Raw genomic sequence first — 27,187 nt, 5'->3', positions numbered from 1 at the left:
TGGGCGGTGACAACTGCTCTTGCAGGCAGCTCCCATACTCACTTCACTCTCCCCACAGTCAATTCTCTTCCTTCCTAACACCCTTTCCGTTCCCTGGACAGCAGGACCCTTATGTCAAAAAAGAGAAGGTGAGAATTTGAATATGCACAGAGGAAAGATTTGAGTTCTCACAGGCCTGGGGTTGATACGCTTAGATTCACAATCGCCCAGCTTTGTCCTCCTGCAACCCAAGAACATCCTGCACATCTGCAAAGGCCCTAGCCCATACCACATCTGGAGCCAATGTGGTCTTCAGAGCTTTCTGGAATTCTAAATTCTTTATCTAGAACTCCAGGAAGTTTGAGGGGGTTGATAAGGATGGGTGGAGAGGAGGCCATGCAGAGATTCCAAAAGTGGAAGAGGATGCTTTCTCTCATGGGCCTCAGTTTCATCATCTGTAAAATGGGCATAAGGATAGTAATCTCCCTTGTAGGAGTATTATAGGATTCATAATAATATGTATAAAGCACTTAGAACAGTGCTTGGCATGTTGTAAGAGACACATGTTTGTGCTGTTTTTATGCTACTGCTATTAATTCAGAACACACAGGTGTTCTTGTCCAGCATCAGTAACAATTCCAAATTCAACAACTCTGGTCCCTTCACTGCTCCCTGGGTACAAGGCCTGTGGTCAGCTTTATGGGCCCCAAGGCCATTCCTGCAAGGAAGAGTGGAGAGGAATTGGATTTCTTCGCCTCAAGGTATGGCATCTGGAGTGAACTCCGGTCTTTTCCCAACCAGTCTGTTTACAGCTCTGCTTTCTAGCTTAATAGGTACTGGCCGGAGCCGTGGCATCCTGCTAAAGCTACAAATAGCCCTTGAGCCCTGAGGATAATGATATGTTTCTTAGAAAAGAGCAGAGAGGAGAAGAGAAGCAGACAGTCTTGGTCTGGTCACAGAGTTTCTGGCTTTGAGTGTGCGGAGACTTTCCCGGAGGGGACGGGTGGGAGGGAGAGAAGAAACAGACAGCTCTGGTTTGTGAAAACAAAAGTATTCAGTCAGGACAGGCTTGATGAGGGGACTGGTCTGGAAAAGAGAGAAGAAGCTCTAATTTGTGGTGACCACTGTTACATCATTCACCTGCAATGATGGGGGATGGATTTATTTATAATTCAACTGGGTGGAAAATAGCATCTTTCTTCATTCAGACTAAGAACCCATGCTGGGACTAGCCTTATTTTTTTATCTGACCTTTGAACACTTCCTTTATGTTAGAACAAGCCTCCTTGATTAAATTCAAAAAGGATTTAAGGTTGACAGCCCAAGCCCTGAAATTTCTGTGTGAGAATTCTGAGTTGAAGAAGGCTTATCTCTCTCCAGAATTTCCCTGTTGTGGCTGGCTGCCTGGCTGGTTCCTGCAGACTTTGGCTAATGTGGCCTCAAATTCTGCTTATTCTGCAGGAAAAAAAATCTTCCCACCAAAATTTCACAGATCATGTGATTATTTAAGGAGCATCTTTTCTTCCTGATTTTTCTACCCTTTACTTATTGAAATATTCTCTTGTTTACTGGCTCTTTCAGCAAGACTGGCAGTATAATGAATTTCTAGGAAGAAAGGCATATTTTACCGTTACTCATCATTTAAAAAATTCTGTGGTAGATGAGGCACTTTACCTTTGGCGAATATTTTATGTTTGTTTGGGGTTTTTTTGTTTTTGTTTTTTGTTTGTTGGCCACGCTGCATGGAATGCGGGATCTTATTTCCCTGACCAGGGATCAAACCTGAGACCGTGGCAGTGGAAGTGCAGAGTTTTAACCACTGGACCACCAGGGAAGTCCCATGAATATTTCATAGCACTTCTTTAATGATAAAATCACCCTTCCACTGTCAAAGCTCCTCCTCTCTCCTGACCTTTTCCTTCCCTCTTATTCCCTGCTGGACCACAAGAATGACATTTCTCATCTAGGAATACTTTGATTTCACACTTGTAGCTCCTAGAACTTAGTTCTATCTGCATCAACTTTTAGATACTGCAATTACTATGCATTATAGAGCCTGGTTGCAATATCACACTCCACCAGTAGATGTCTCCACCTAACACCTAAATGGTCTACGTAGCCTAGTTTGAGACTCCTAGTAGATCAAATGAATGGTGTTTTGATAAGTTGAGTGCTCTGGATAAAATGAAGGCAACCTGCCCTGGAAGAACTGGTCCTGAAATAGCAACTCCATGCACTCTTTTCTGAGCCACTTAATGGCAGAAAAGTAGTCTAAAAGCTACTGTCGGACTTCCCTGGTGGCTCAGTGGTTAAGACTCCGCCCTCCCAATGCAGGCGGCCTGGGTTCGATCCCTGGTCAGGGAACTAGATCCCACATGCATGCCGCAACTAAGAGTTCGCATGCCACAACTACGGAGCCAGCGAGCTGCAACTAAGGAGCCCGTGAGCCACAACTAAGGAGGCCGCCTGCCACAACTAAGACCTGACTCAACCAAATAAATAAATAAGTAAATTTTTTTTTTTAAAAACCGTGCTAACGCATTCTTATAAAAAGTGAATAAATAGAAATAAAAGCTACTGTCATAGAAGAACAGGAAGGATATGTAAGGCTCAGACCTGGCCCCTGAGCAAGTCTTGGAAGAAATGCCAGCCCTGAGCCCTGTGCCAGCACCTGATGTGCTCGTGCCAGCCTAGAGTCCTCAACCCTGTTCCCTGCCCTCCTCAGTTCCTGGCTTCACGTCTTGTTCGCAGTGAGTCCCCCAATTCCCTGATCCTGTCCCTGCTCATAGTTACCCCAAATCAGTTGGCAGCCTGGTTAGGAGCTGGTGCAGAAATGAATAGATCAGCCCATTGATCAGAGTGCTGGAAATTGTATGTGGTACAACTGGGCCACCAGCAGTTGTTAAAACCGGGTAGCAACAATTGAACTTTTTGGACAGAGTAACCTGGCTTAACTGGACCCTGACTTATCCAAAGTCTCTATCCCTTCTCACAGGCAAGAAGGAGTAGTCTTTGGTTGCTCATAAGATAGACAGGTGCCTGCCAGTAACTCAGCACTGTGTGTTCTCAGGAGGAGGCCTGAGCCGTGTAGGGCAGGAAGGGTTTCTAGATGTCTCCATTCATCCTTTGTTCATTCACGCCACAAATGTTCATTGAGCCTCTGTGCTGAGTGAACAAGACAGACACAGTTATTCATTCAATGTTTATTAAGCACCTACTGTGTGCCTGGCAGTGTTCTAGGTCCCTGGGAAATGCAAAAGGTGTTCCCCTTATGGGAACACCATGTGGGAAGTAACCTCACAGTCTGGTAGAAAAGACAGATACGTAAACAAAATTAAATGTTGTAAGTGCTGTGAGAGAAGGCATTTGAATGTCTCCCTGAGGTTGGAAGTCATTTAAAGCTGTTTTAAAATATTCATTCCTTCATTCAAATATTTATTGAGCCTTTATAGATGCCATTCATGTTCTAGTCCAGAGGTTGGCAAATGTTTTTTCTCTAAAGGTCCAGATAGTAAATATTTTAGGCTTTGCAAGCCCCATGCAGACTCTGTCACTAATGATAATTTTTTGTTTCCTCTTCCTTTCATTCTCCTTCTTATTCTTTACAAATCTTTAAAAGTATAAAAACACATTCTTAGCTCCCCTTGCACAAAAATGGACCATTTTTGTGACTTCTGAGCAGGCTCTCTGGCTGCAGTATGAAGGACGGACTGGAGGGGCAGGATGGAGACCAATCACGGGGTGTCCCACCTGCACACCCCTGGCCCCAAGAAGCCTTTCTCAGACCCTGGTGAAAAGGATGTGGCATAGTGAGGATGTGGGTGAAGCGAGGTGATGGAGTGCTAGCAAGAAGGTCCTCCCACATCAGACCCATGGCTCTGCGGGAGGGAGTCCTGACGGCTGCCACAAGGGGCAGCAGAGAATCCCCACGCGTGAACACGGACACCTCCTGGCCCCTCCAGCCCACTGCCCGCCTTCCTGGGAGACCTGGGCTGTCTCTGGCCACTAACCCAGGCAGCAGGCTCAGCTTCCAGCCTGACAGTGAAGTGGGTGCTTCTCTCCTCTCTCCAGTTCTTTGTCTCCAGTTGAGGCACAGGGAAGCGTGGCTACCTGGATGCAGCCCACGTGAGGTTAAAACAGAAGGGCACATGCATTCCTGGGGTTCTGAGCCCTGAGGCAGATTATATTCTGGGGTAAAAACTGTGGACCCCAGTCTCTACCTATTGCATTCACTGGGGAATGTGTCCCCAGCTCACAATGACCAGGACAAGTAGCCAGGAGCCTCCAGCAAGCCAGCGTCTGCCTTCACTCATTCACATAAGAGTACCTCTTAGAAGCACAGTGCCGGGGGGTTAAGAAGACAGTCAAGAGATCACTGTCTAGAGGGACAGCAGAAAGGGGGCAGTGACCAGCCTGCTCTGGGGCCACTGAACGATGTAACCGCTGAAGTAGCCGGGCTGTCTTGGGCGGTCTGTCATGCTTGAGGCTGGAAGGAGGTCAGCTCTGAGGCCTGACCTGGGTGGGAGGTGACAGAGGAGGAGAAGGCTGGCAGTAGTGAAGATAACCCTGAGAGCTGCAAAGACATAAGACTTGGGGGGCGGTCATGGGGACCTGTGGGGTAGGAGAGCAAGATCTCAGACTACCCTTCCTTCCTATCATCTTTTCTTTCCTCACCTACTGCCACCAGGTGGACCTGGTTCAGATCTGGCTTTGTCACCAGGTAGCGGTGAGATCCAAGGCAAGTCACCTGATATGTCTGAGCCTCTGTTTTCTTGTCTATAAAATGGGGGTAGTAAGACCCACCTTCCAGGGCAGTTGTGTCGAGGTAGTTTATGTACAGTGTGTAGCCTGTGATAGGCATTCATGTGGGGCTACTTCCCTCCCAGTCTACTTCTGAGCCTTCATCCCACATCTTCCGTCTCTTTTTTCTCCTCTCTTTCTCTCTTCTCATGCTTTCTCCACCCAGGGTGCAAGTGGCAAGGTTGCCCTGGGGCCCTCCCATTTCCCTCCGTTACCCTCAGCCTGGGAGGGTGAATGGCCAGAACATGGTCACAGAGCCAAGAAGCGGTGACCCTTCTTCACCCGGCTGCAATGCCCTGCTCTGATTTTCCGCATCAGAAATGGAGAACGCGTGGTTCTAACAAAGGGCTTTTGTGCTGCTTCTAGATGCCAGAGGCTGGGGTGCAACGGCGTGCTGGTGAATACTTCACAACCAGCTCTCTGATGGGAAGCCCTGCTTTGTGGCATTTGCCATTTTCCATGGTGTAAATACTCCCACCATGGCCAGTTTCAATAAGATACTACCCAACAGAGTTGGGAACAGATGCATGAAATCGGCTCATTATGGGTGTATTTGGACACAGAAATGTACAAATGGATATGTCAGTGGTTTATGGAAACAAGAGAAGGGAATCCTTTGAATCAGGACTTTCAGAAAACCAGGGCCCGGTGGCCACAAAAGCCAGGCTGCCCTCCCATCACATTCAGCCTGATGCTCTAATAAAAGTGCTGCCCCCTCTCTCTGGAGTGTCTGAACTCACATGTCCCTTGACATCATCCATATTCTGTGATATCTTTTCACTTACTTATCAGATATGTCTTAGTATTTAACCAGGGCCACACAGCGCTACATCCTGTGGAAATGGCCTCCCCAGGGGCTCCTCTGCCCAGCTGCCCCTGCCCTGGTCCAAAGCTACCATCATCTCTTGTCTGCAAACACCGTGGCCTCCATCTGGTCTCCTGCTTTTTTTCTTGCCAGGCTGTAATCCAGTCTCCATGTGGCAGCCAAAACTGTCTTTTTAAAGATGTAAATCTTGTCATTCCCTTCGCAAAGGCCCTTCCTTCAGTGGCTTTCTACTTCAGGGTTTCAAATAATCCGAACTTCTGGCCTTGGCCCAGCGTGCCCTGCCTGCTCTGGCCCATGCCTGCCAGGGTGATCTCGTACAGGACCGCGCTCTGCTCACTCCTGGACTTCAGCCACCTCCTGCCAGTTCCTAGAAGGCTCCAGGCCCTTTCCCATCCCACAGTCTGCCTGCACCACTCTGTCACCATTCTCCTCATGCCTCCTTGCCTCGGAGGTCTTTGCTTTATGTCACCTCCCTAGAGGGGTCTTGCTGACCGCTCCATTTAATGTAGCATCCTTTTCCCACTCATTCTTTGTCTGGCATCCTGGTTGTTTCCAGCAATGCATCAATCAAAAACTAGTATTATCCTGTATCCTTAGCGATCATGTATACTTGTATACGTGTCTCTCTCCCCAACTAGACTGAGCTACTTGAGGCTAGGAGTCATGTCTGTCTCATTCACTTTAGTATGCCCAGCATCTAGTAGAGTGTTTGGAACATCACTGGTGACTTCGTGAATTAATAGATGAGTGATTTTGGATGGATGGATGGCAATGGATAGGTAGACAGATGGATGTTTGGTTGGATGAATGATGAATGGATGTTCAGTTGGGTGGACGATGATGGGTGAATAATGGCAGGTGGATGAATGGATGGATAGATATGAATGAATGAAAACTTTCCCACTACGCTGTCAGCTTCTTCAGGGCAAGTACCACATCAGCTCTGAATCCTTAGTGCCTAGCACAGTGCCTGCACAAGGACAGGCACTTGGTAAATTTTGGTGGTTGAGTGAGCAAATGAATGAAAGAATAAATGGATGAGGTGACCCTGAGACAAGTCCTGTCACAGCTTCTTTCTCTATTTGGAATGTCCTCCTGACCCACCCTACCCCCTGGCTCCTGTTCCTTCACACATGGGTTGTGTGATGGCATTTTGTATCCCCAGGGGGCGACCTGACCTCGGTGGACCCCATGGTCCTGGAGCAGTATGTAGTGGTGGCAGACTACCAGAAGCAGGAGAGCTCGGAGATCAGCCTCAGCGTGGGGCAAGTGGTAGACATCATCGAGAAGAACGAGTCAGGTAGGGGACCTAGACCACCTCCCTTCCACCCTACACTGTCACCAAGCCTCTGGGACAGGAAACGCTTGGGAGTGCAGAAGCTGCAATGGCCAATCCAGGCTGGTCAGTTTCCACGGATCTGGTTGATGGCCTCCTAGAAAGCTGGCCTTGTTTGATCATAGTGCTTGAGTACTCCACTTGGTCACAGCTCACCAGCATCCTGTTGGGTCAGATGTTGTCGACTTGTCCTGAGGTTCACATTTTATGAACATTCCTTCTGGTTTCAGAGTACTTGGAGACACGGAGTCCAGCATTCCACTGGAAATTTGCTCTGTTGATTTGCCTTTGGCTACCATGGGAGTCCTCATGAAGGTTCTGTCAGCTGTGGGCTCTGGTGGGATGGACACACTGCCTCAGCCCACATGCCATCACAGGGACCACTGGTCACGTACAGGCAGACCTCAGAGATATTGTGGGTTTGGTTCCAGACCACTGCAATAAAGCGAGTCACATGAATTTTTTGGTTTCCCAGTGCAAAAGAAAGTTACATTTATACTATACTGTAGCCTATTAAGTGTGCAGTAGTCTTATGTCAAAAAAACAATGTACATACCTTAATTTAAAAATACTTTATTGCTAAAAAATGCTAACCGTCATCTGAGCCTCCAGCGAGTCATAATCTTTTTGCAATAGTAACATCAAAGATCACTGATCACAGATCAGCATAACAAATATAATAAGAGTGAAAAAGTTTGAAATACCGGGAGAATTACCGAAATGTGACACAGAGACACGAAGTGAGCAAATGCTATAGGAAAAATGACACCAATAGACTTGCTTGATGCAGGGTTGCTGCAAACCTCCAATCTGTAAAAAACACATTATCCATGAAGTGCAGTAAAGCAAAGCACAGTAAAACGAGGTCTGCCTGTACATTGGCCGGGACAGAATGTGATGTGACTGAGACACTTAGCCTGGGTTTCCACCTGAACTCTGCATTTCACAGCCATCCAGGTCACTTCGTTAAGGAGGCTGCTTCAAGGATTAAATGGGGCAGTACATAGAGAGTGCCTAAGCCTGTGTTTGGCACATAGATGCTCAAAAATGTGTTTCCTTCCCTTTTGCCTTCTTTAGCTGCAATAGGGCATTGGTACCATTGAAGACAGAGAGCAAGGAGCAAGGGATGAGTGGATCCTTTCCAGGAAAAAGTGGCATAAACCCCCACTGGCTTTGTTGTAGCTAAAATGTGACATTGACTAGCAATATTAGTGGGCCAATCTCTGTGATATCCCAGTGACTAGTTAAGGTCCAACAAACAGGGAAAGACTGTTTCCAGCAGCCTCTGGAGCATGTTTCCATTAGTCAGGAGATGAGCATTAGCCAACCAAAACTTCTTGATTACACAGTACAGCAGTTGTTATCCCTGCTTCACAGCTGAAGACACCAAGACTCCAAGTGACTCAGTCACTCACCCCAGATCTTGTGACAGGTTGCCGAGCTGGAGTTCCTAACCAATTCCAGCTGGCCCCAAGGCCATGTGACGTTCTAATTCCTAGAAATGAGTACAGGCAGTCTGTGGGTATGACCGGGACGCTCCGTGGGGATGGAAGAAGGGAGCACCCACCCACCCCCACCCCGCTTTGCTTTGCCCGCTTGAGCGACGTCAGGAAGAACACGTTGCTGGGAGAAGGGGAGGAGGCAGGATGGGGTGGGGGCCAAGCCTGGTGTGTCTAGAGGACAGCAGGGAAAAGGCATATGTCCAGATCGTCAAGTGGCCAACAAACTCAACATTTGTTTTTAATTACCTTTTACTTACCCAAGTAATATATGGCTGTGTTCTTCTTGAAACATTAATGATAAAGTTAAAATCTATTTTTTTCCGCTAGTTTCAGGCCTAGTCCCCTTTCCAGACCCAGATTGCCCTTCTATCAGTTTGGGGTGAATGCTTCTTGATAAATGTATACACACATGTGTATAAATATGTGTACAGTGATAGGACTTCCCTGGTGGCGCAGTGGTTAAGAATCCGCCTGCCAATGCAGGGGACACAGGTTCGAGCCCTGGTCAGGGAAGATCCCACATGCCGCGGAGCAACTAAGCACCGTGCACCACAACTACTGAGCCTGTGCTCTAGAGCCCGCGAGCCACAACTACTGAGCCCACGTGCTGCAACTACTGAAGCCCACACACCTAGAGCCTGTGCTCTGCAACAAGAGAAGCCACCGCAATGAGAAGGCTGCACACCGCGACAAAGAGTAGACCCCACTCGCCGCAACTAGAGAAAGCCCGCGCGCAGCAACGAAGACCCAGCGCGGCCATAAATGAATAAATAAATTTATTTTTAAGAAAACTCTGTACAGGTATATATGTATGTACACAGTGTACACATTTGTACACGTGTGTATACATATATGTGCACATGCGTACATATATATAACTATATACACGCATACATACACATCATATTTCATGGGTCTATATATAATTTTGTAGGTTTTTTAAGCCCAGTGGTGTATCATTCTATACATTTTGACCTGCAACATGCTTATTCTTAAGTCAACATTTAGCTCTTATTCTTTTAACATCTGCATACTATTTGAAAATATGGCATACTATAAGCCATATCTTCCTTTAGTATGAACAGTATATCTGTGTGCACATTGGTGAGTGTTTCTTTAGGTTAGGTATGCAGAAGACTGCTGGACCATAAGATATGCATACTTTAAATGTTAAGATACAGCCAAATGACCTGCTTCCAAACTGTGGCCATACCAATTTACTCTCCCTCCAGCAAAGCATGAGGCATTTGTGCCAGTAGTTAAGAGCTGAGGCTGTGAAGCCAGATGGCCTGGGTCGAATCCCGGCTATGCCACTTTCTTTGTGACCTTGGTCAAGTCACTGCCCCTCTCTGAGCTTGGCTTCTCCATCTGTAAAATGGGGCAGTAATAGAATGCAGATCACAGGCAGCTGTGAGGACTCAGCCAGTCAGTAGTAGATGTGAAGCACTGAGACAGTCTGGCGCATCTTTGCTGTCATTGCTGTTGTGACACGTTCCTTAACCCCGCACGGATACCTACAAATAGGAGTCCTTAGGAAGGCATATATGGCATATTTCTGATTTCTGGTTTTCCGCAGGTTTATCAACCCCATTCATTCACACACACACACACACACTTCCCAGCCACCAAAACGTGTATTTTAAAAGGTGCACCCAGTCGAGTAAAGCAGAAGGTGGCTTCTACCTCAGGGAGCTCAAAAGCAGAGGCCTCCCTGTAAGACCAGGAAGCTAGTCCAGAGTCTGCCCCTTCCTTCTCTTCTCCTTTGGGGTCTCCAGGGCCTGGAGGTTTGTGATCTTGGGGAGCAGATCCTATTTTTCCATTTATGCTGTGCAGAGCCAGCTGGGCCCTGTATTAACTTCCTGTGGCTGCTATAACGAATTACCACAAATTCAGTGACTTACACCAACACAAATTTATCATCATATGGTTCTAGAGGTTAGAAGCCCAAAATGGGCCCCAGTGGATGAAAATAAAGGCACTGCTGGGGCTTTGTTCCCTTCTGCAGGCCTGGGTAGCATCTGCTTCTTTGCCTTTTCCATTCTCTAGAGGCCAGCCACATCCCTTGGCTCGTGACCCCTTCCTCCACCTTCAGAACCAGCAGTGTTTCCCCTCTCTGTGCCTTTCTTCCTTACCCACATCTCCCCCTGACCCTTCTTCTGCCTGCCTTGTGATTATACTGGGCCCCCCCAGCTAAGCCAGGATAACCTCCTATTTGGGAGTTCGGCTGATTAGCAACCTTAATCCCATCTGTGACCTTAATTCGAACTCTTTGCCATGTGTGTTGTTATTCTGCCTACCACAGGCTCCATGAGAGCCCTTTCTCTAAAACGGGAGGGCCCGAGTCTCAGTGAACAGCCTCTCAAACTGTTATATCTGCAGCCAGATTTACCTTGACACGAACAGATGCAAAATCAGTGTCTCAGATAAGTTATTAGGGCAGTGGTTTCAGTATCAGAGAGCCCTGGGTGCAAGTCTCAGCTCAGCCGTAAGCCGTGTGAACTTGCACGAGTCTTGCCTCTTGGAGCGTCAGTTTTCTCGTCGGTGCAGTAGGAATAATAATGTGAAGATGATATAAGATAATGCAAGTAAAATGATTAGTGCCTTGCACAGCTTAGTGAAGGGAGCTACGTTCTCTACTCTCATCCTTTAGGACAACCTCTCTCCCCACCCCCATCCCCGACTCCCGAGCAGGTTTCCTGTTAGCCTGTCTCTAGCAGTTAGCAGTCAGCTAACATGGGTAGTTGTGTTCTACTAATAAAATGGTGACTTTTGAGCCTTACGCTGAGCATTGGTTCCTGTAGCGGCTGAATCTAATATTGTATTCTGACGCCCGGCCCTCACACCTGACCCAACTAACATCAGTCTGCACCCTCATTTTCCCAGGTTGGTGGTTCGTCAGCACCGCTGAAGAGCAGGGCTGGGTCCCTGCAACCTGCCTCGAAGGACAGGATGGTGTGCAGGATGAGTTTTCCCTACAGCCTGAAGAAGGTAGGAAGCAGCCGGGGCCTCCGGCTCACTGCGGAGACCTGTGCCGCCGGCCGTCACCCATGTGAGGGCCTCCTCACCCAATCCCGTCCCTTCAGCCTCTGCCTCCCAGCCTCAGTGGCTCACAAGCTCAGGCCCAAGAGCCTGTGTACCTGAAGCCAGGCCCTGGGGTTGGGGCAGAGCAAGCCCGCCCTTTCTTAGGGGCCTTGGGGAGCCAACCCAGGTGAGCCTGGCTGGAGCTGGGGCCCTGATACCTCCATGGGACCTCAATGGGGCCCAGCCAGATCGCTGTCAACACCTCACCCTTCCTCCCTTGAATTATTCTGACGGCCAAGGTGCTGGGGCTGCTCCAAGCTCATTTACAAGACATCTGAAGCCATCCGTAAAGATCTCTGCTTTGTCTGCTTTCTGTGTTGGTTTAATGGCCCGGACTGGGTGTCGGGATCAGAGCTGACCCTCTCCACTCACCCACACACACTTCTGTTTCCCAGAGAACTTTCCCTACAGGTATCCTAAAGAGTGGTTCCCGCTGTGTCAGAAATCTTAAGGCCCAGCCAACTCCCCTTTCCCTCCAGGAGCATTCCTAAATCTAGAGTATGAGTTCACTTTAGCTAATAAACAGTAGGGTTTTGGAGTCAGACCTGAACTTGACTCTCACCACTGAATTTGAATTTGTACCACTTACTGGCTGAGCGGTCTTGGGCCGCAACTTAACCTTTCTATGCCTCAGCCACCTCCTCTAAAAATGGAAACGATGGTATCTACGTCATGGGATTTTTTTTTTTTTTTAATTAGATCCCACATGCAAAGCACTTGGCAAAGAACCTAAAACAATAAATAACTAGGAACAGTTATTATCATAGAGCTATGCCTTACCTAGGGTTGAATATTTGGGGCTTTTAGTTGACTGTTTAGAAAACACAAAGCCACTTGAGTATGTATTTAACAGAAAAGAGGGTAAGGAGAAGGGATATTTCTATGCTCAAAGGTTAGCAAAAAAAAGAAATGCATACGTGGTTTGCATTTAGTTTTATTGCAACCAGCACCCGCAGAGTAAAATGCCTTTTGTTTTGCTCTGCGTTTTGGGGGCCCACCAGGCTCTAGGGGCGGGGCTAATGAGGAGAAAGTGCAAAAATCAACTCAGAGTAAGGGGTAGTCATGTGCTGCGTGGAAACTATAGCTCCCTTAGACAGTTTATGATGCCTACCTACCACGGGGCATGTCTCTGTAAGGGACTGATTATTGTCCCCATTTTACAGATGAGAAAAGAAGCTCAGAAAGTAGAGACACTTGCCCGGGGTCACACAGCTAGAAGATGGGAGAGAGACCACATTTTCCTAAGGGTTTGTACATTTCTTCCCCCTGCCATGAGGGCTTCTCTTAGTGCCTCTTCATAATCATGCTGGGAGTAGCATTGTGTCTATTGGGTGGCTCTTCACTCAAGTTCAAGGTTAGTACTCAGGGATTCGGTCCTTCTTAGACACCTGGGGCGTGGCATAGACTCAGAAATAATTGCTCCTAAGTGGGAGCACGTGCTTGGTGCCGCCTTTGCCTCAAGACACTGGAAGTGCTTTCTTCTTACCTCTGCCTTCTGCCCTTCGCCCCCACATGCCGCCCATCCAGTCTCATGGAGATACTGGTCTCTGCCCCGGCCCATGGGCCGCCGCCGGACTCTGGGGGACCTGTATGCCATCAGCTGGCGTCAAGGTGCCTACCTCGGAGTTTTCCTCCCCGCTCGGTATTCGGAACCGGGTCCCTGCATCTGCATGCTCTGGGACTGCCCGTGCCTGCTGCATGTGAGAAACGGTGATCTGGTCTGTACCGTGTGTGTTGGCATGTAGGTTTGGGAGGAGGGAGCTTAGGGTGTTTGTCAGCCTGGGGCCCTAAAGTTTCCCAGGTTAAAAAATGAAGCCTGGGGGCCCCTGTAATGCTGAGCCAGTGACCTGTTCCCTTCATCAGGTGCATTTGAGTGGCCAGGGAAAAGAAACCCACGTCAAACCAGCTTAAGCAAAAGGGAAGTGTATTGACTCATATCATTGAAAACCCTAGGGTAGGGTCAGCTTCTAGCATGGCTGGATCCAGGAGCTTGAAAATGTCTGCCAACTGAAGAAAAATGCCCAACCAAGAAGTTGTGAGTTAAGTTTTATACAGGCACCTTATTGAGGACTCTAGGCCGGGAGACAGCCTCTCAGATAGCTCTGAGGAACTGCTCCAAAGAGGTAAGGAGGGAGGAACCAGGATACACAGGAGTTTTTGGCTGGAAAAACAAAACAAAACAAAACATGTAGTCTAACATCAAAAGATTACTGCTAATCACAAAAAACAGATAAGTTAATGATTTTAGTGCTTTTCTATGAATAGAAAGATGCAAGAATCTGATCTCATTGAAGTTATTCCTTAGATATGCATCTTAACTATCTAAGGCCAGTATCCAGAGCGCGGAATGCTTCCTGGTTTTCTCCATCCCAAATTCCCCTCAGGGTGCACTGCTGGGGATGACTGCAGTGGCTCATGGCTTGATGGCCGGCAACATTCCCTTTCTACCTGTCCTTGGCACCTGAGGCTTATTCTCGCCACCCTCAGCTCCCATTCTCCACCTTGCTGGAACCATTGTCTCATGGTGACAGTAGTTCCAGGCACCCTTCAGGGACACCCACCAAAGAAAATGCTTCCCCTTCAACACAATCAGTTGGTTCCAACTGACCCAGTTGGGTCACATGCCATCCCTGAACTAGTCACGGTGGCCAGTCACTTTGGCCAGGCCAGCGTCATGCACCCTCCCCATCCCTCTGGGTGGTGGCGAGGTCAGCCTCACCCAAACATGTGGCTGGAGGCTGGCAGTGCCACCAGAGGAAGGGCAGACGGATGGTAAGCAGGCAGTGTTACCCACCGTGCAGTCTACAAGGTCTCCCACTTCCCTTTGTTAGGGAACCCTGAGCATCCTACGGAGCCCAGAGAGGGTCTCTGGGTGCTAGAGAATCCCCAGGAGTCCAGGGCCTGTAGCACTGACAGTACTTAGTCCGGGACCCAGGCAGTGCCCCGTCTCACCTGGCCAGACGAAACCTGTGCATCCACGGGGTTGAGTTACCCCCAGCACCCTTCACAGCACCCATACCCCAGCCTGTATCTGTGAGTGAGGAGAACAGCTGACTGCGCTGTATACAGGATGTGTGCAGCTTGAGTCAGCTCAACCCCCACAGAGCAGGTCAGGGGGCCAGATCAATAAATAAATAAACGCCCTGTGTGTTTTCCGCCTCCCTCTGCACCAGCTGGGAAGGCCACAGGCAGCCTGTGGTGTTTTCCCAGCGAGAGAGAGAGAGAGAGAGAAGAGAGAGAGAGAGCCAGCCCGGACACACTAACCGTCAACGTCAGCCCACAGCTGGCTCAGTCCCTCCCTGCGGGCTGCAGTGTAACCAAAACAGGAAAGCCCTCTCCTGTCGTCACTGGCTCCCCTGGGACACTCATCTGTTATCTGTCTCAGCAGTCACTGCTGACAGTGTTGGGGATGGGAGCTATGCTCTTGCTCTCTGGAGGGCCCTGGCTGAGTGTGACAATGAACAACCCTGCCAGCGGGGCCCAGCAGGGGGTCGGGGGTACGGTCCTGCTGTGGAAGGGACACAGCCGGAGGCAGCTCTCTTGGCTTTGGGGGTAGGAGGAGCAGGGAACCAACCACTGAGAGTGGGATGGAAGGCACCCCAGTGGTGTTAATGAAAACAGAAGCAGGCAATCATTTCATGATATATATCTCAAATCATTATGTTGTACACCCATAAGTCGATTATATCTCAATTAAAAAAATAAATTTTAAAAAATAAAATTGAAGCTTCAGGCGTGGTTGGATCCAGGGGCTTGAAAACAATGAAAAAGGGACATCAGCTACCAGCTAGGTAATGAACATTGCTAGCTGTCTCCTCCCTGGTAGTGATTCCACCCCAAACTATGCTGCCAAATACAGCTTGTCCCTGACCCTCCGCCACTAAGAACTGCAGAGGAGCCACAGAGGGTTTAACATCCGCCCCGCCCCTGCTGCAGCATGAGCAAGGTGACTCCCACCAGGCCTTCGGGACTTGTTCATTTACTAAACATTGACTATTTTACTAAATAGTTCCTAAATATTCCCAGTACCGTGCCCAGTGCTAGAAGTAGAGGAATGAACAAGACAGACTCAAACCCCTGCCTTCCTGGAGCTCTTACTCTAGCGGGGGAAACAGACATGGAACATAATATAAGTAAATTATCTGGTATGTTAGAAGGTAATTCCTGGTAAGGGGGGAAAATAAACCCAGGTAAGGGGGAAGAGGGTGCCATGGGTCTGGGTATTACATAAGGCAAGGTCAAGGAAGGTGACCTTGAGGCACAGATTTGAGGAAGGTGAGTGCAAATGTATGATGCTGAGGGATTTCAGAGGAACTGACCTGCCGTTTGTTCTGTGTCCTGTTGCTGCTTGCACAGGGTCATCCAGGGCTAAGTGAGGGTCGCTTATTGGGGGCCAGGGGCGGGGGGGTGGGAACAGAGATGGTGCACAGAAGTCTTTGGAGGAAATCCTTCCTTACGAGGGCATCTCTCAGATCACAGCCTTGGCCATCAACGTCCCGGGGCTTATAGTGTCCTTGACTTACCCCAACATCTGTTTGTCCCCACAGAGGAGAAGTACACAGTCATCTACCCATACACAGCTCGTGACCAAGATGAAATGAACCTGGAGAGAGGAGCTGTGGTGGAGGTCATCCAGAAAAACCTGGAAGGCTGGTGGAAGATCAGGTACCCTCTGCAGCTGGGTGGGTTTCAGGTCATATAGGCTCCAGCTGCACAGATATCTGTAAGCAGTTGCAGAGGAGGTGAGGTTTCAGCCTGAGCTATAAAAGGACACTTCTCCTCTGTGCTGTTTGGCTTCCTTCCCTACCCATATCCTTCTCTAAAAATCCATAATAAGCAAAACCGTCTCTAAACACACTGAACCACCGATAGCAGTAACCCAATTGAGCAAGACTGGTCTCCACCTCCAGATGTGTCTCGTAATGAGTAAGCGGAGGCTGAAGCTGCCCTGTGTGAGTGATCTCCCACTCCAGCCCCGCCCTGAGAGCAACAGGACGCTAAATACCACACGGACAGTAGCCCGTCCTAAAGCTGATCATTTGCCGTCATCTCTCAGAGTCCAGTGGAGACCGGCTTTCCCAACACTTTGTCACAGCTCTTTCACCTATGTGATGGAATTGAAAGCTCATAGGTAGGTAAGGTGGCCAACTCGTCCTGCTCTGCTTGGGACTTTCCCAGTTTTAGTAATGAAAGTCCGGGGAACTCCCTCCTTGGTTACCCGGGCGGGCAGGGTGCAACCTCAGGAAATTCGGGCAAGAGAAGAAGCCTGAGGTCCCTGCCACCTGGTGTCTGTGCCGTGATATGAGGCAGGATATTGGGACCACTCACATGGGGCTGAGTGTGTGACCCTTCATTCATTCAGCAAACCTACACCAAAATCTATTTTGGCCCAAGCTCTCTACTGAAAGCTGGTGAGTCAACAGTGAGAAAGAGACAGTAGTTCACACCCACAGGCATGGAAGACAGACTCAGACACGAGTACAGGGCAGGGAGGCGAGTGGGGTGTAGGAGGGCTGCACAGGGGACTTTGGAGCACAGAAGAGGGCTCCTCAGCCCGGGAGTCAGGAAGACTTCCTCAGAACTGAGGTTTGAAGCCAGAGTAATGACAATGATAACTCACATATCTGGAGTGTATGTGTTACCTTGCTGTATAACAATTTATCCCCAAACTTAGAGGCTCTGGAATTCAGGTGGCTCGACTGGGCTCAGGGTCCCTCATGAGGTTGCAGTGGATGTTGCCGCGGTCCTCAGAAGGTTTGACTGAAGCTAGAAAGTGACCGAGCCAGGTTTTGAACCCATACCTTTCTGACCCCAAAGCCCACTCAGCATTGCACGTGTTGCCTCTCTGCTTATGGCTTTGTGCCCCCAAGTGATGAACTATCTCATAGTGATGCCCGGATTGCGTGTAGTCTAACATTTTCCAATTAGCACAAGGTTTAGTCCTTCTCAGAGGATATTTTAAGATTGATAGACACCAAACTGCAGATTGCTGCCTCCTTTTAAGTTTGCTTCCAGTTATAAAGGACTTTTTTTTTTTTTTTTATTGAAACGCAGTGCTATTTAGTTCTTAAGGTGATTCTTGACGAGAGATGTGACCCTGCCATATATCATCTCCAGTCTGTTAGATGTCGTCCCCGAAGGTGTGGGCACCTGTTTTGTGGTTCAGACCAGTGGGGTGCTGGCAATTTTAACAGCCAGCTCTCCAAGGGAAAATGCTCTTGAGTTGCGGTGTTTGCCAATTTCCGTGGTGTAAATACTCCCACCGTGGCAGATTTTAAGCTCCCACTGTGATGGTGCTAAACGCCGAGTTGGGAAGAGAGATGAACAGTTGGCTCTCACAAGTGGTGTGAGCTGGCTCCAGCACACCTCTGGTCCCAATCAACCCCTCTGGTCATGCTATTCAACCGAGTTCCATAGTGCAGAGAATTAAATGATTGTTACATTCGTTCAGTTCCCTTTGGAATTCAGTGAGCTGGTCTGTCAGGGTCTCAGTCACTCCGAAGCTCAGTGACCTGTGGTAACCCTGGAACCAACCCCCGACCTGCTTCGTTCTCATCTGAATGCGTGTTTAATCTCCTCGTTAAGCAATATGACTGGAGGCCCCCCCTGCCTATGCCAGGCTTTGTGCCGGGAGCTGGGGCTTCTGGGAAGAGGCAGCAAAGCAGCACAGACTCTGGTGCCAGCGTTCTAGGTCTGAATCCATTTCTGACAACCCCCAGGTTGGATGGATGAACTATAGCAATAGCTGTAAAGTGCTTGGAACAGGAATGACGTGGAGTAGGTGCCCACTGAGTGTCACTTATCGTTATCATCATTGTCCCAGTGGGGATGACTGTACGGGGACCAGGACTGTAGCAGAGCTTTGTGGCTGCTCACCCTTGCCAGGTCCACTGGCAGTTTGTCCACTTGCCCCCTTTTTTCTTCACTCAACTCACTGGGAGCGAGGGCCCTCACACACAGAGATGAATCATCCATGATCTCCGCCCCCAGGAGCTCGAGTTCTAAGTGGGGAGACAGGACCGTCACAGCCAAGTGTCACTGTGTGTTATAGGTGCTGGGATTGTGGGGTGTGCAGGAGACAGTGGGGGCACCGTGGAGGGAGGCTCGGGAAAGGCTTGCGAGGCGGCATGGTATTAAGCAGAGCTGGGAAAAAGGAGCACAAAAGAGAATGGGCTTTCCCGGCAGAGGGTCTCTAAGAGCAGGGGCAGGGGGGTGAGAGATGGTGGAACTTTTGGGAGAGCGCAAGCTGTGTGTGGGGGTGGGCGGGACGTGAGGTTGCCGTGAGAGCCGAGGCTGGGGACGTAAGGAGAGGCCAGACTGGGGAGGCCCAGCTGAGGGCTTAGGCTTCATCAGGAGGCAGCAAGCGGTGTGCCAGCCCCTGGCCCTGGGCAGCCGTGGTCCATCGCTCCTGCCATCTGGGACCCGAAGTGGGCTTCACAGTAGGAGCGCAGCTTCTTCCCACGGGCCTGGCAGAGCAGCCTGACGGGCGTCCTTCCCCCTCCTCCCAGGTACCAGGGCAAAGAGGGCTGGGCCCCAGCCTCCTACCTAAAGAAGAGCAGCGGGGAGCCTTTAGCCCCAAAGTTGGGCCCCGGCTCACCCGCCCACGCGGGCGTCCTCGAGCTGGACGGCGTCTCCCGGCAGCAGAACTCGGTGGGCCGGGAGAAGGAGCTGCTCAACAACCAGAGGGATGGCCGGTTTGAAGGCCGCCCGGCGCCCGACAGTGACGTCAAGCAGAGTAAGTGACGCCCACCCGAGCTCCCGGCAGCTGGGCACCTACTGCGTGCCAGGCTCTGTGCCCAGAGGTCCTCACATGTTGTCCCTCATCCTCACGGCAGCCCTGCTGCCCGCCATCCTGTAGATAAGAAAACAGGCTCACAAACCCCAGGTCACTTGTTCCAGATCATTCAGCCAGCAAGTTGCAGAACCTGAGCGGAGAGACGTGGCTTTCCTACTCAAACCATGTTTTTTCCACTGTCTCATATCGCCAGAGCTCCTGTTTCTCAAGCCCCTACTAGGTGCCAGGAATCTTATAATTAGTCTCACTGACTCCTTGTAACAACCTTTGAAGGACCTACTCCTTTTATTTTACAGATTAGGAAACAGAGATGAAGGGGTTTGTCCAAGGCCACCCAGCTAGTGAACAGTGGAGCCGGGACTTGAACCCAGGTCCCTCTGACTCAAGTGCCAGTGGTCTCTCTGCAGGGCCTCATTTCTGAGCCAAGGAAAGAAAAAGTGGACCCTGTGTTGGGTTTACTCCGAAGATAGTTCTTTACTCATCTTGCTTTTCAAAGCTTCCTTGTATCTATTTTACCATTTAATGTTCCCAGCACACCTGAGAGTAGGTTCATTATTGTCTGCTGCATACCCAGGATGCCAGCCTCAAGCATGTGACCCTGTACAAGGCAGAAGGAATCTGTCTGTTGGGAAAGGACTAAAAACTAGCCACAAGGGGCTTCCCTGGTGGCGCAGTAGTTGGGAATCTGCCTGCCAATGCAGGGGACACGGGTTCGAGCCCTGGTCTGGGAAGATCCCACATGCTGCGGAGCAACTAGGCCTGTGAGCCACAATTGCTGAGTCTGCGCGTCTGGAGCCTGTGCTCCGCAACAAGAGAGGCCGCAATAGTGAGAGGCCCGTGCACCGCGATGAAGAGTGGCCCCCACTTGCCTCAACTAGAGAAAGCCCTGGCACAGAAATGAAGACCCAACACAGCCAAAAATAATTAATTAATTAATTAATTAATTTAAAAAAAAAAGAATGGTTCATTCATATTAAAAAAAAAAAAAAAACTAGCCACAAGGATGCAGTCACTTGCCCCTCGCTGGGCTTCGCCAGCTGTTTAAAGTGACTCTTATGGTCAGTGAACTTCTTGAGTCTCTCAATTGTTCTCAGCCACTCTGAGAAAACACTGACATGCCATGGCAGGAACCTATCATGGCCAAGAGCATAGGAGGATTCCCATTAACACTAGAGGAGAGAGTGAAAATCTGAAAGCCCGTGTCTCTGTTAGGATATATAGGTTCAGATGCTCAAGCAAAGACTCCCCACTACTACCACACACATTCACCCAATAACAATGGCTCAAGTAATTTAGATGTTTATTTCTTTCTCACCAAGCAGTCAGGTATATGTCCAGAGCTGCTATGGCAACTCTATCCAGTCACGAGTCTTGTTATGCTGTATCTATCTTGTGTTGCCCTCATCCTCCTGGTCCAGGAGGGCTCACCACTAGTCCAGCCAAGGAGAATGAGGCAGGGAGAAGTGGAAGACTGGACTCAGAAGCTACAGACTTGTTACTCTCTCACATCCCATTGGCCAGAACTTAGTCATATGGCAGTACCTAGCTGCAAGGGAGTCTGGGAAATGTAGTCTTTATAGTAGTAGTCTGGACTGTAGGCAGTCAAGTGGCTAAAACTCTGTTGTGATATTTTTCTAATAGAAGACAGGAGAAATGGGTATTTAAGAGTTTAGCAGTCTCCTCTACACCCCAACTACCAAACTACACCTCTGTGTAGACCCATGCTAAACCAGCTCTGACAGCATGTGGGGTGCCTTCCTCAATGTTCTGCCTTTAGCCAGGAGCCTTGGACCACTGCAGAGTCGTCCCCTTCTTGACCCTGAGACCCAGAGCAGGGGCAGCCCAACTCCAGAGTAAAAACCCCTGAAGTCCTCAGTCCAAGTTTGTTTGGCTCTGTTTATGCATTGTTTAATTTGGGTTTGTTCCAGAGCACAAAGCCAGGGGCAGTAACATTAATGCGTGCTTGCCACATGCCAAGAGCCTCACCTGTATTGTTGACTTTCATCTCCACCACTGCTTCCAGGAGGCAGGCATTATCACCCCCTCTCCAGAAGAGGACCATGCAGCTCAAAGTCACATAACTTGTAGCCTCCCACCTCTGCGTTACTCTGAAGCCTGCACTTGTTGCCTTTGCTGGAAAGCTTTCCATCGCTCCAGGACTGGGCACCATCCCCTTGTTGATGGAGAGTCCTGAACCCAGTCTGAGTGTCCCCTTCCTAGTTGGGCTCTCCCACAGGAAGCGTCGCAGTCGCTCACTGATGCCTGTGCCAAATGTGATGCCTAATCTCCTGCAGGAGAGAATAGATCTCTCGTGGTGTCCACCTCAGGAATTTTATCTGTCGTCTCTTTATAGGATCACCCAAGATGAGACAGAGACCCCCTCCTCGCCGGGATATGACCATAGTAAGTGGACCCTTGCAACTGGGGAGCCAGACCCTGACCTGAGACTAGCCCCCCGACACTCACCTCGCCTTCTCCAAGGATGCACTCTTTCCTGCCCACACAGCAGCCTTGTGAAGCTAATCCCATTGACAGGTGGAAAGACTGAGGTCCAGGGAGATCAAACAGTTCGCCCATGGATTTGTGACAATTAGGTCTCAGGATGTACTTTCTGCTTCCTGAGCCCACTCCGCTTTATCTTAGATAAGTCTTCTCAAATAACGTAACTTGAAACCAAAATGGGATAAGGCACACGTTTCACTTGTGGTGCCATTCTGATACTTTACTTTCATACTCCATTTTTAACTCTGTAAGCAATACTTTGAAAATGGGCTTTCTTTTTTTAATGTCTGCCATTTATTGAGCACCTTTTGGGTGCCAGGCAGTATGCCGGTGTTTCACTACATGAACTCGTTGAATGCTCTCCGTGACCCCACCAGGTAGATCCTGTTATTACCCACATTCTACAGGAGATAAAACTGAGGCCTCCAGGAGGGGAAGGGATTTGCCCACAGTCACACCAATGGGTCTGACTTGCAAACCTGTGTTCATTTCACAACCCTTGTTGCCTCTTAAGTTCAGAGAATATTGTCTTGCCCCAAATTTTCATGATTATAGGCAGATGTCCCATGTTTTTTCTCATTGCCCTAAAGCTGAAAGGCCAGTGACCTATCTAGAAGACGATGATCTGAGTAGTCCCCTTTGTTTTGTCCTAGAATCCAAATGGGTCCGCCAGCGCCCCCTTGAGGGTGATTGTGTGCCCCAATCCCTTAGCGCCTCCCATTCAGCGCCATGGGAACAGACTTATAGTGGATTTAACACTGTGTTTAATTGTACCAGCCTCGAGGTCTGCCCAAGCCTCCCATCCCACCCCAAGTGGAGGAAGAATATTACACCATTGCTGAATTCCAGACCACCATCCCTGATGGCATCAGCTTCCAGGCGGGCCTGAAGGTCGAGGTGAGTGGACGTGGTCTCCCTTTGTCTACCTGTGATTCTTTTTTTTTTTTTTAATTTATTTTTTTGAAGTATAGTTGATTTACAGTGTTGTGTTAATTTCCGCCATACAACAAAGTGATTCAGTTATACATATATACGTGTTCTTTTTCATATTCTTTTCCATCATGGTTTATCCCAGGATATTGAATATCGTTGCCTGTACTATACAGTAGGACGTTGTTGTTTATCCATCCTATATATAATAGTTTGCATCTGCTAATCCCAAATTCCCAGTCTGTCCCTCCCCACCTACCTCCCCCTTGGCAACCACAAGTCTGTTCTGTCTGTCTATGAGTCTGTTTCTGTTTCATAGATAAGTTCATTTGTGTCGTATTTTAGATTCCACATATAAGTGATATCATATGATGTTTATCTTTCTCTTTCCGACTTACTTCACTTAGGATGGTAATCTCTGGGTCCATTCATGTTGCTGCAAATGGCATTATTTCATTCTTTTTTCTGGCTGACTAGTATTCCATTGTGTGTGTGTGTGTGTGTGTGTGTGTGTGTGTGTGTGTGTGTGTGTGTGTGTGTGTGTGTGTATACACACCACACCTTTATCCATTCATCTGTCAGTGGACACTTAGGTTGTTTCCATGTCTTGGCTATTGTAAATAGTGCTGCAGTGAACATTGGGGTGCATGTATCTTTTTGAATTAGAGTTCTGTCCGGATATATGCCATTGTCATACGGCAACTCTATTTTTAGTTTTTTGAGGAACCTCCACACCGTGCTCCATAGTGGCTGCACCAACTCACATTCCTACCAACAGTGTAGGAGGGTTCCCTTTTCTCCACACCCTCTCCAGCATTTATTTGTAGATTTTTTAATGATGACCATTCTGACCCATGTGAGGTGGTACCTCATTGTAATTTTGATTTGCATTTCTCTAATAATTAGCAATGTTGAGCATCTTTTCATGTGCCTGTTGGCCATCTGTATGTCGTCTTTGGAGAAATGTCTGTTTACGTCTTCTGCCCATTTTTCAATTGGGTTGTCTGGTTTTTTGTTGTTGAGTTACATGAGCTGTTTGTATATTTTGGAAATTAAGCCCGTGTTGGTCGTATCATTTGCAAATAATTTTTTTCAGTCCATGGGTTGTCTTTTCGTTTTGTTTGTGGTTTCCTTTGCTGTACAAAAGCTTGTACTACTTGTGATTTTTGATTCTAGGCACCATCTCCTATTTCTGTATTCTTTTTTTTTTTTTAGTAACAGCTTTATTGAGATATAATTCACATACCATACGATTCAGTGATTTAAGGTATAAAATTCAGTGGTTTTTAGTTTAATTACAGAGTTGTGCAACCATTACCACAATCAACGTTAGAACATTTCATCACCCAAATAAGAAACCCTATACACATTAGCAGTCCCTCCCCACGTCCCCTCAGTCCCTCTCAGTGCCCCTGCCCTAGCCCTAGGCAACCACTGATCTATTTCCTGTGTCTATAGATTTGCCTCTTTTTATCACCTCCTCCTTCCTTGATTGCCTCTCCTCTCCCCTTTACTTCCCACTTCTTTGCTTGTCTACTCCGTTCCCTGTGTAAAGGCCATCATAAATCCTTTCTCCCCTCCCATTTCTCTTTTCTTTCTCATGGGGTTAGAGCTTGAAGGTGTTTCCCATGTTTCCAGGAAAGCCTGTAAGTAATGGAATAGCAGTTAGGTGCCGGCCACTGCACTAAACACCTCACATGCCATATCTCGCCTAATCATATCATCATTTACTCTTGTGAGGCAGGACTATTACAATCCCCATTTTTCAGAGGAGGAAGTTGTGGCTCAGAAAAAAGGTGCTGTCCAAGGTCACACAGCCAAAAGGTGGCAGAGTCAGGATTTGAACCCATGTCTGTCTCCAGATTAGAACCAGGGCTATTGACAGCCTGCTGTTTATCTGCCCAGTATTTGGGGATCTCAGGAGGATGGAGACCATATCTGTTTTTTACTTCTGTATCCCCACAGCTAGCACAGTGCCTGGCACGTGATAGATTTGCAATAAATGTTGTTGAATCAATGAAAATCCATCTCCCCGCTAGCCTCCTGCTAACACCCAGAAAACCAGGGGAGTGTTTTCTTCTTCATTCTCATCCCTAACCCTGGCCTTGGGGCTGGTCCACAGTAGGTGCTCAGAGAGCCATTCCTTTATGAATGAACGTTTGAATGAACGAAGGAAATAAAGAGTGAACAAATGATTACTGAGCCAATGCATAAGTGCGGCATGTGTCCTAAGGATCTTTAGTCGCTTCTCTAGGCCTCCAAAGAACCCGCCGTTTTCCCTCCCGCTCTGACACCTCCTACCCCACCCCCTCTCTTCCCCTCGAGTCCCAGGGCAGCTGCCCAGTGAGCCTGGGAGGAGGTGACTTCTCGGAGGTGCATCCTGGGTCTCACCACCACTGATTCTGCCCAAGCCTCTCCAGAAAGTTCTCCTCAAGCCAAGTGTCCTTTAACCCATGCAGACAGCAGGAGGGTTGTCTGCAGGGGTGTTTAAAGAACCGGGATTGAAGCTGTCAAACTAATTTTTTAAAATGCAAATCCCAATCCTCACAGAGAAACTGAGGGGACAGTGGAAATACCTCCAAGGCTCTAAAAGGCTTTTTATCTGCTCCTTTTTTTTTCCTCCCAATCTGTTCTTTCTGACTTCAAATCCACAGAGAGAACTCACAGGCATCTTGCTTGTGCTTCAAGATAATTCTGTGCCCAGTTCCCCCATTTTGCTGTTTAAAACATGTATGTTATTCTGACATGAAACATATGCCTGTCTCTTAACGTCTTTCCACATCAAGGGCTGTACTTCCTCCCATTGCTATTCAGCCTTATTTTCACTGCTTTCCTCTGAACCCCACTGGTGGCCCCTCCCCACCTCTCTTGCTCTCTCTGTCTTTAACCTTCCTTTAACCCAGCTCCTAGCCCACTACCTGCTTTCTTATAGAAGGCTCTCAAGGCCATTCTCAGAACTGAACTTGGCATATCAAAATCCACCTCATTCTTCAAATCCCTGCCTCCTCTGGGAAACCTCCCCAGGTTCACAATGGTGTACCTTCCCTACCCTTCCGTTAGCTTCTATGGGACCATACATCTCAATCCTTAACTAAGGGCAGGCCCTCATTTGTGTACATAATGCTTTCTTGACATTATGAAAAATGAATATTATTCTCCCCTCATTCTTCAGTGATTGAGTTTTAAATTCCAGTCATCTTCCCTTGGCACTTTGAATAGATTGTCCCATTCTCTTCCTGCATCTAGTGGTGCTAGGAAGCAGCTACTATCCACCTGGTCCTTGTTCTCTTTTTCATTAGCTGTCATTTCTCTGATTTTCTCAGGAGCTCCTCACTGTCTTTAAAATGCCGACGTTTCATTAAAGCATGTCTAGGTATGTTTCTTTATTTTTATATCCTGCTCAGCATGTGGTGGGTCTTTTCAATCTAAGAACTCAGGAGATCTTCCTAGAAATTTTCCCACTTTTACTTCTTTTTTTGGGGGGGGGGTGTGGGTAGGGGAGCCCCACCGCATGGCATGCAGGATCTTAGTTCCCTGATCAGGGATCAAACCCTTGCCCCCTGCAGTGGAAGCACGGAGTCTTAACCACTGGACCGCCAGGCACTTTTACTTCTTTAAATAATGACTCTCTTCACTCTTTTTATTCTTCCTTTTGGAATGGTTATGAAACAGTATGGGAGCTTCTGCCCCTATTTTCCATGTCTCTTAATGTTTCTTTCATATTTTCCACCTTCATCCCTTTGTGCTGCTTTCCTAGAGCATTCTGCTTCATCTTTTAGTCTATTAATTTGCTCTTTAACAATTCAGTCTGTTTCTTATTTTATTTCAACAACTATCATTTTTATTTCCAAGAGCACTTATTGATTCTTTTTCATAGTTACGTGTTCTTGTTTCATAATAACCTGTTCTTTCACGATGTCAGTGCCCTTCTATATCTGTCTAAGGATATTAAATATGTTATTGTTCATGATCTCTTTCCTCGGTTGTAAATCCTTTGCAGTGGTGTTGGTATTTATTTCAGCTCTTTTCATGGTGTTAGGACTTGTCTTGGTCAGTACAAGAAGAGGCAGCAGTCAAACAGCCCAGTTGGGGAGTGTACACAAGGGGCTGGTTGACTTCCACTGGCTTCAGTGCCAGATCGGGGACTTCTGAGCCAGCCACTGAGCAGTGTCTTGTCTCTGACCCAAGCTCATTCTTTCACTGTTCCACTCGTGAGCAATCACCTCCTTCATACCACCTACCCTACAGGAATGGAATAAAGGGCATAGAGGGGTCAACCAGCCTTGTTGCTTCTGCCGTGGTATCCCAGTTAATCCCCTGTCACTTGCCCCTGGGCCTTCCTAGTCTCAGATTCTACCCCCTCGAAGTCTGGCAGGCCTCACACTGCTACTACCTTTTGCAACAAAACCCCCTGCAGCAGTCCTGGGCCACAGCCC

At 48.3% G+C, this 27,187-nt stretch overlaps 1 protein-coding gene across 2 annotated transcripts in view; it reads left to right on the top strand.

Annotated features, from left to right (window-relative positions):
* The window catches only part of SH3PXD2B (SH3 and PX domains 2B), a 122,303-nt gene that overhangs the window by 73,158 nt on the left and 21,958 nt on the right, over positions 1 to 27,187 (top strand). For both annotated transcript variants that reach the window (XM_082380861.1, XM_082380860.1), the window contains exons 7-12: positions 6,771 to 6,905; positions 11,327 to 11,431; positions 16,072 to 16,189; positions 19,033 to 19,259; positions 21,673 to 21,722; positions 22,599 to 22,718. In XM_082380861.1, coding sequence (XP_082236987.1) covers positions 6,771 to 6,905; positions 11,327 to 11,431; positions 16,072 to 16,189; positions 19,033 to 19,259; positions 21,673 to 21,722; positions 22,599 to 22,718 — 755 coding nt within the window. The remainder of the gene's footprint in view (positions 1 to 6,770; positions 6,906 to 11,326; positions 11,432 to 16,071; positions 16,190 to 19,032; positions 19,260 to 21,672; positions 21,723 to 22,598; positions 22,719 to 27,187) is intronic.

Source organism: Balaenoptera borealis (assembly GCF_965194805.1).
Source record: "Balaenoptera borealis genome assembly, chromosome: 2".
In the NCBI taxonomy this organism is placed as follows: Eukaryota; Metazoa; Chordata; class Mammalia; order Artiodactyla; family Balaenopteridae; genus Balaenoptera; species Balaenoptera borealis.
The sequence above is the reverse complement of the archived record's forward strand: the minus strand, read 5'-3'. Positions and strand labels throughout refer to the sequence as shown.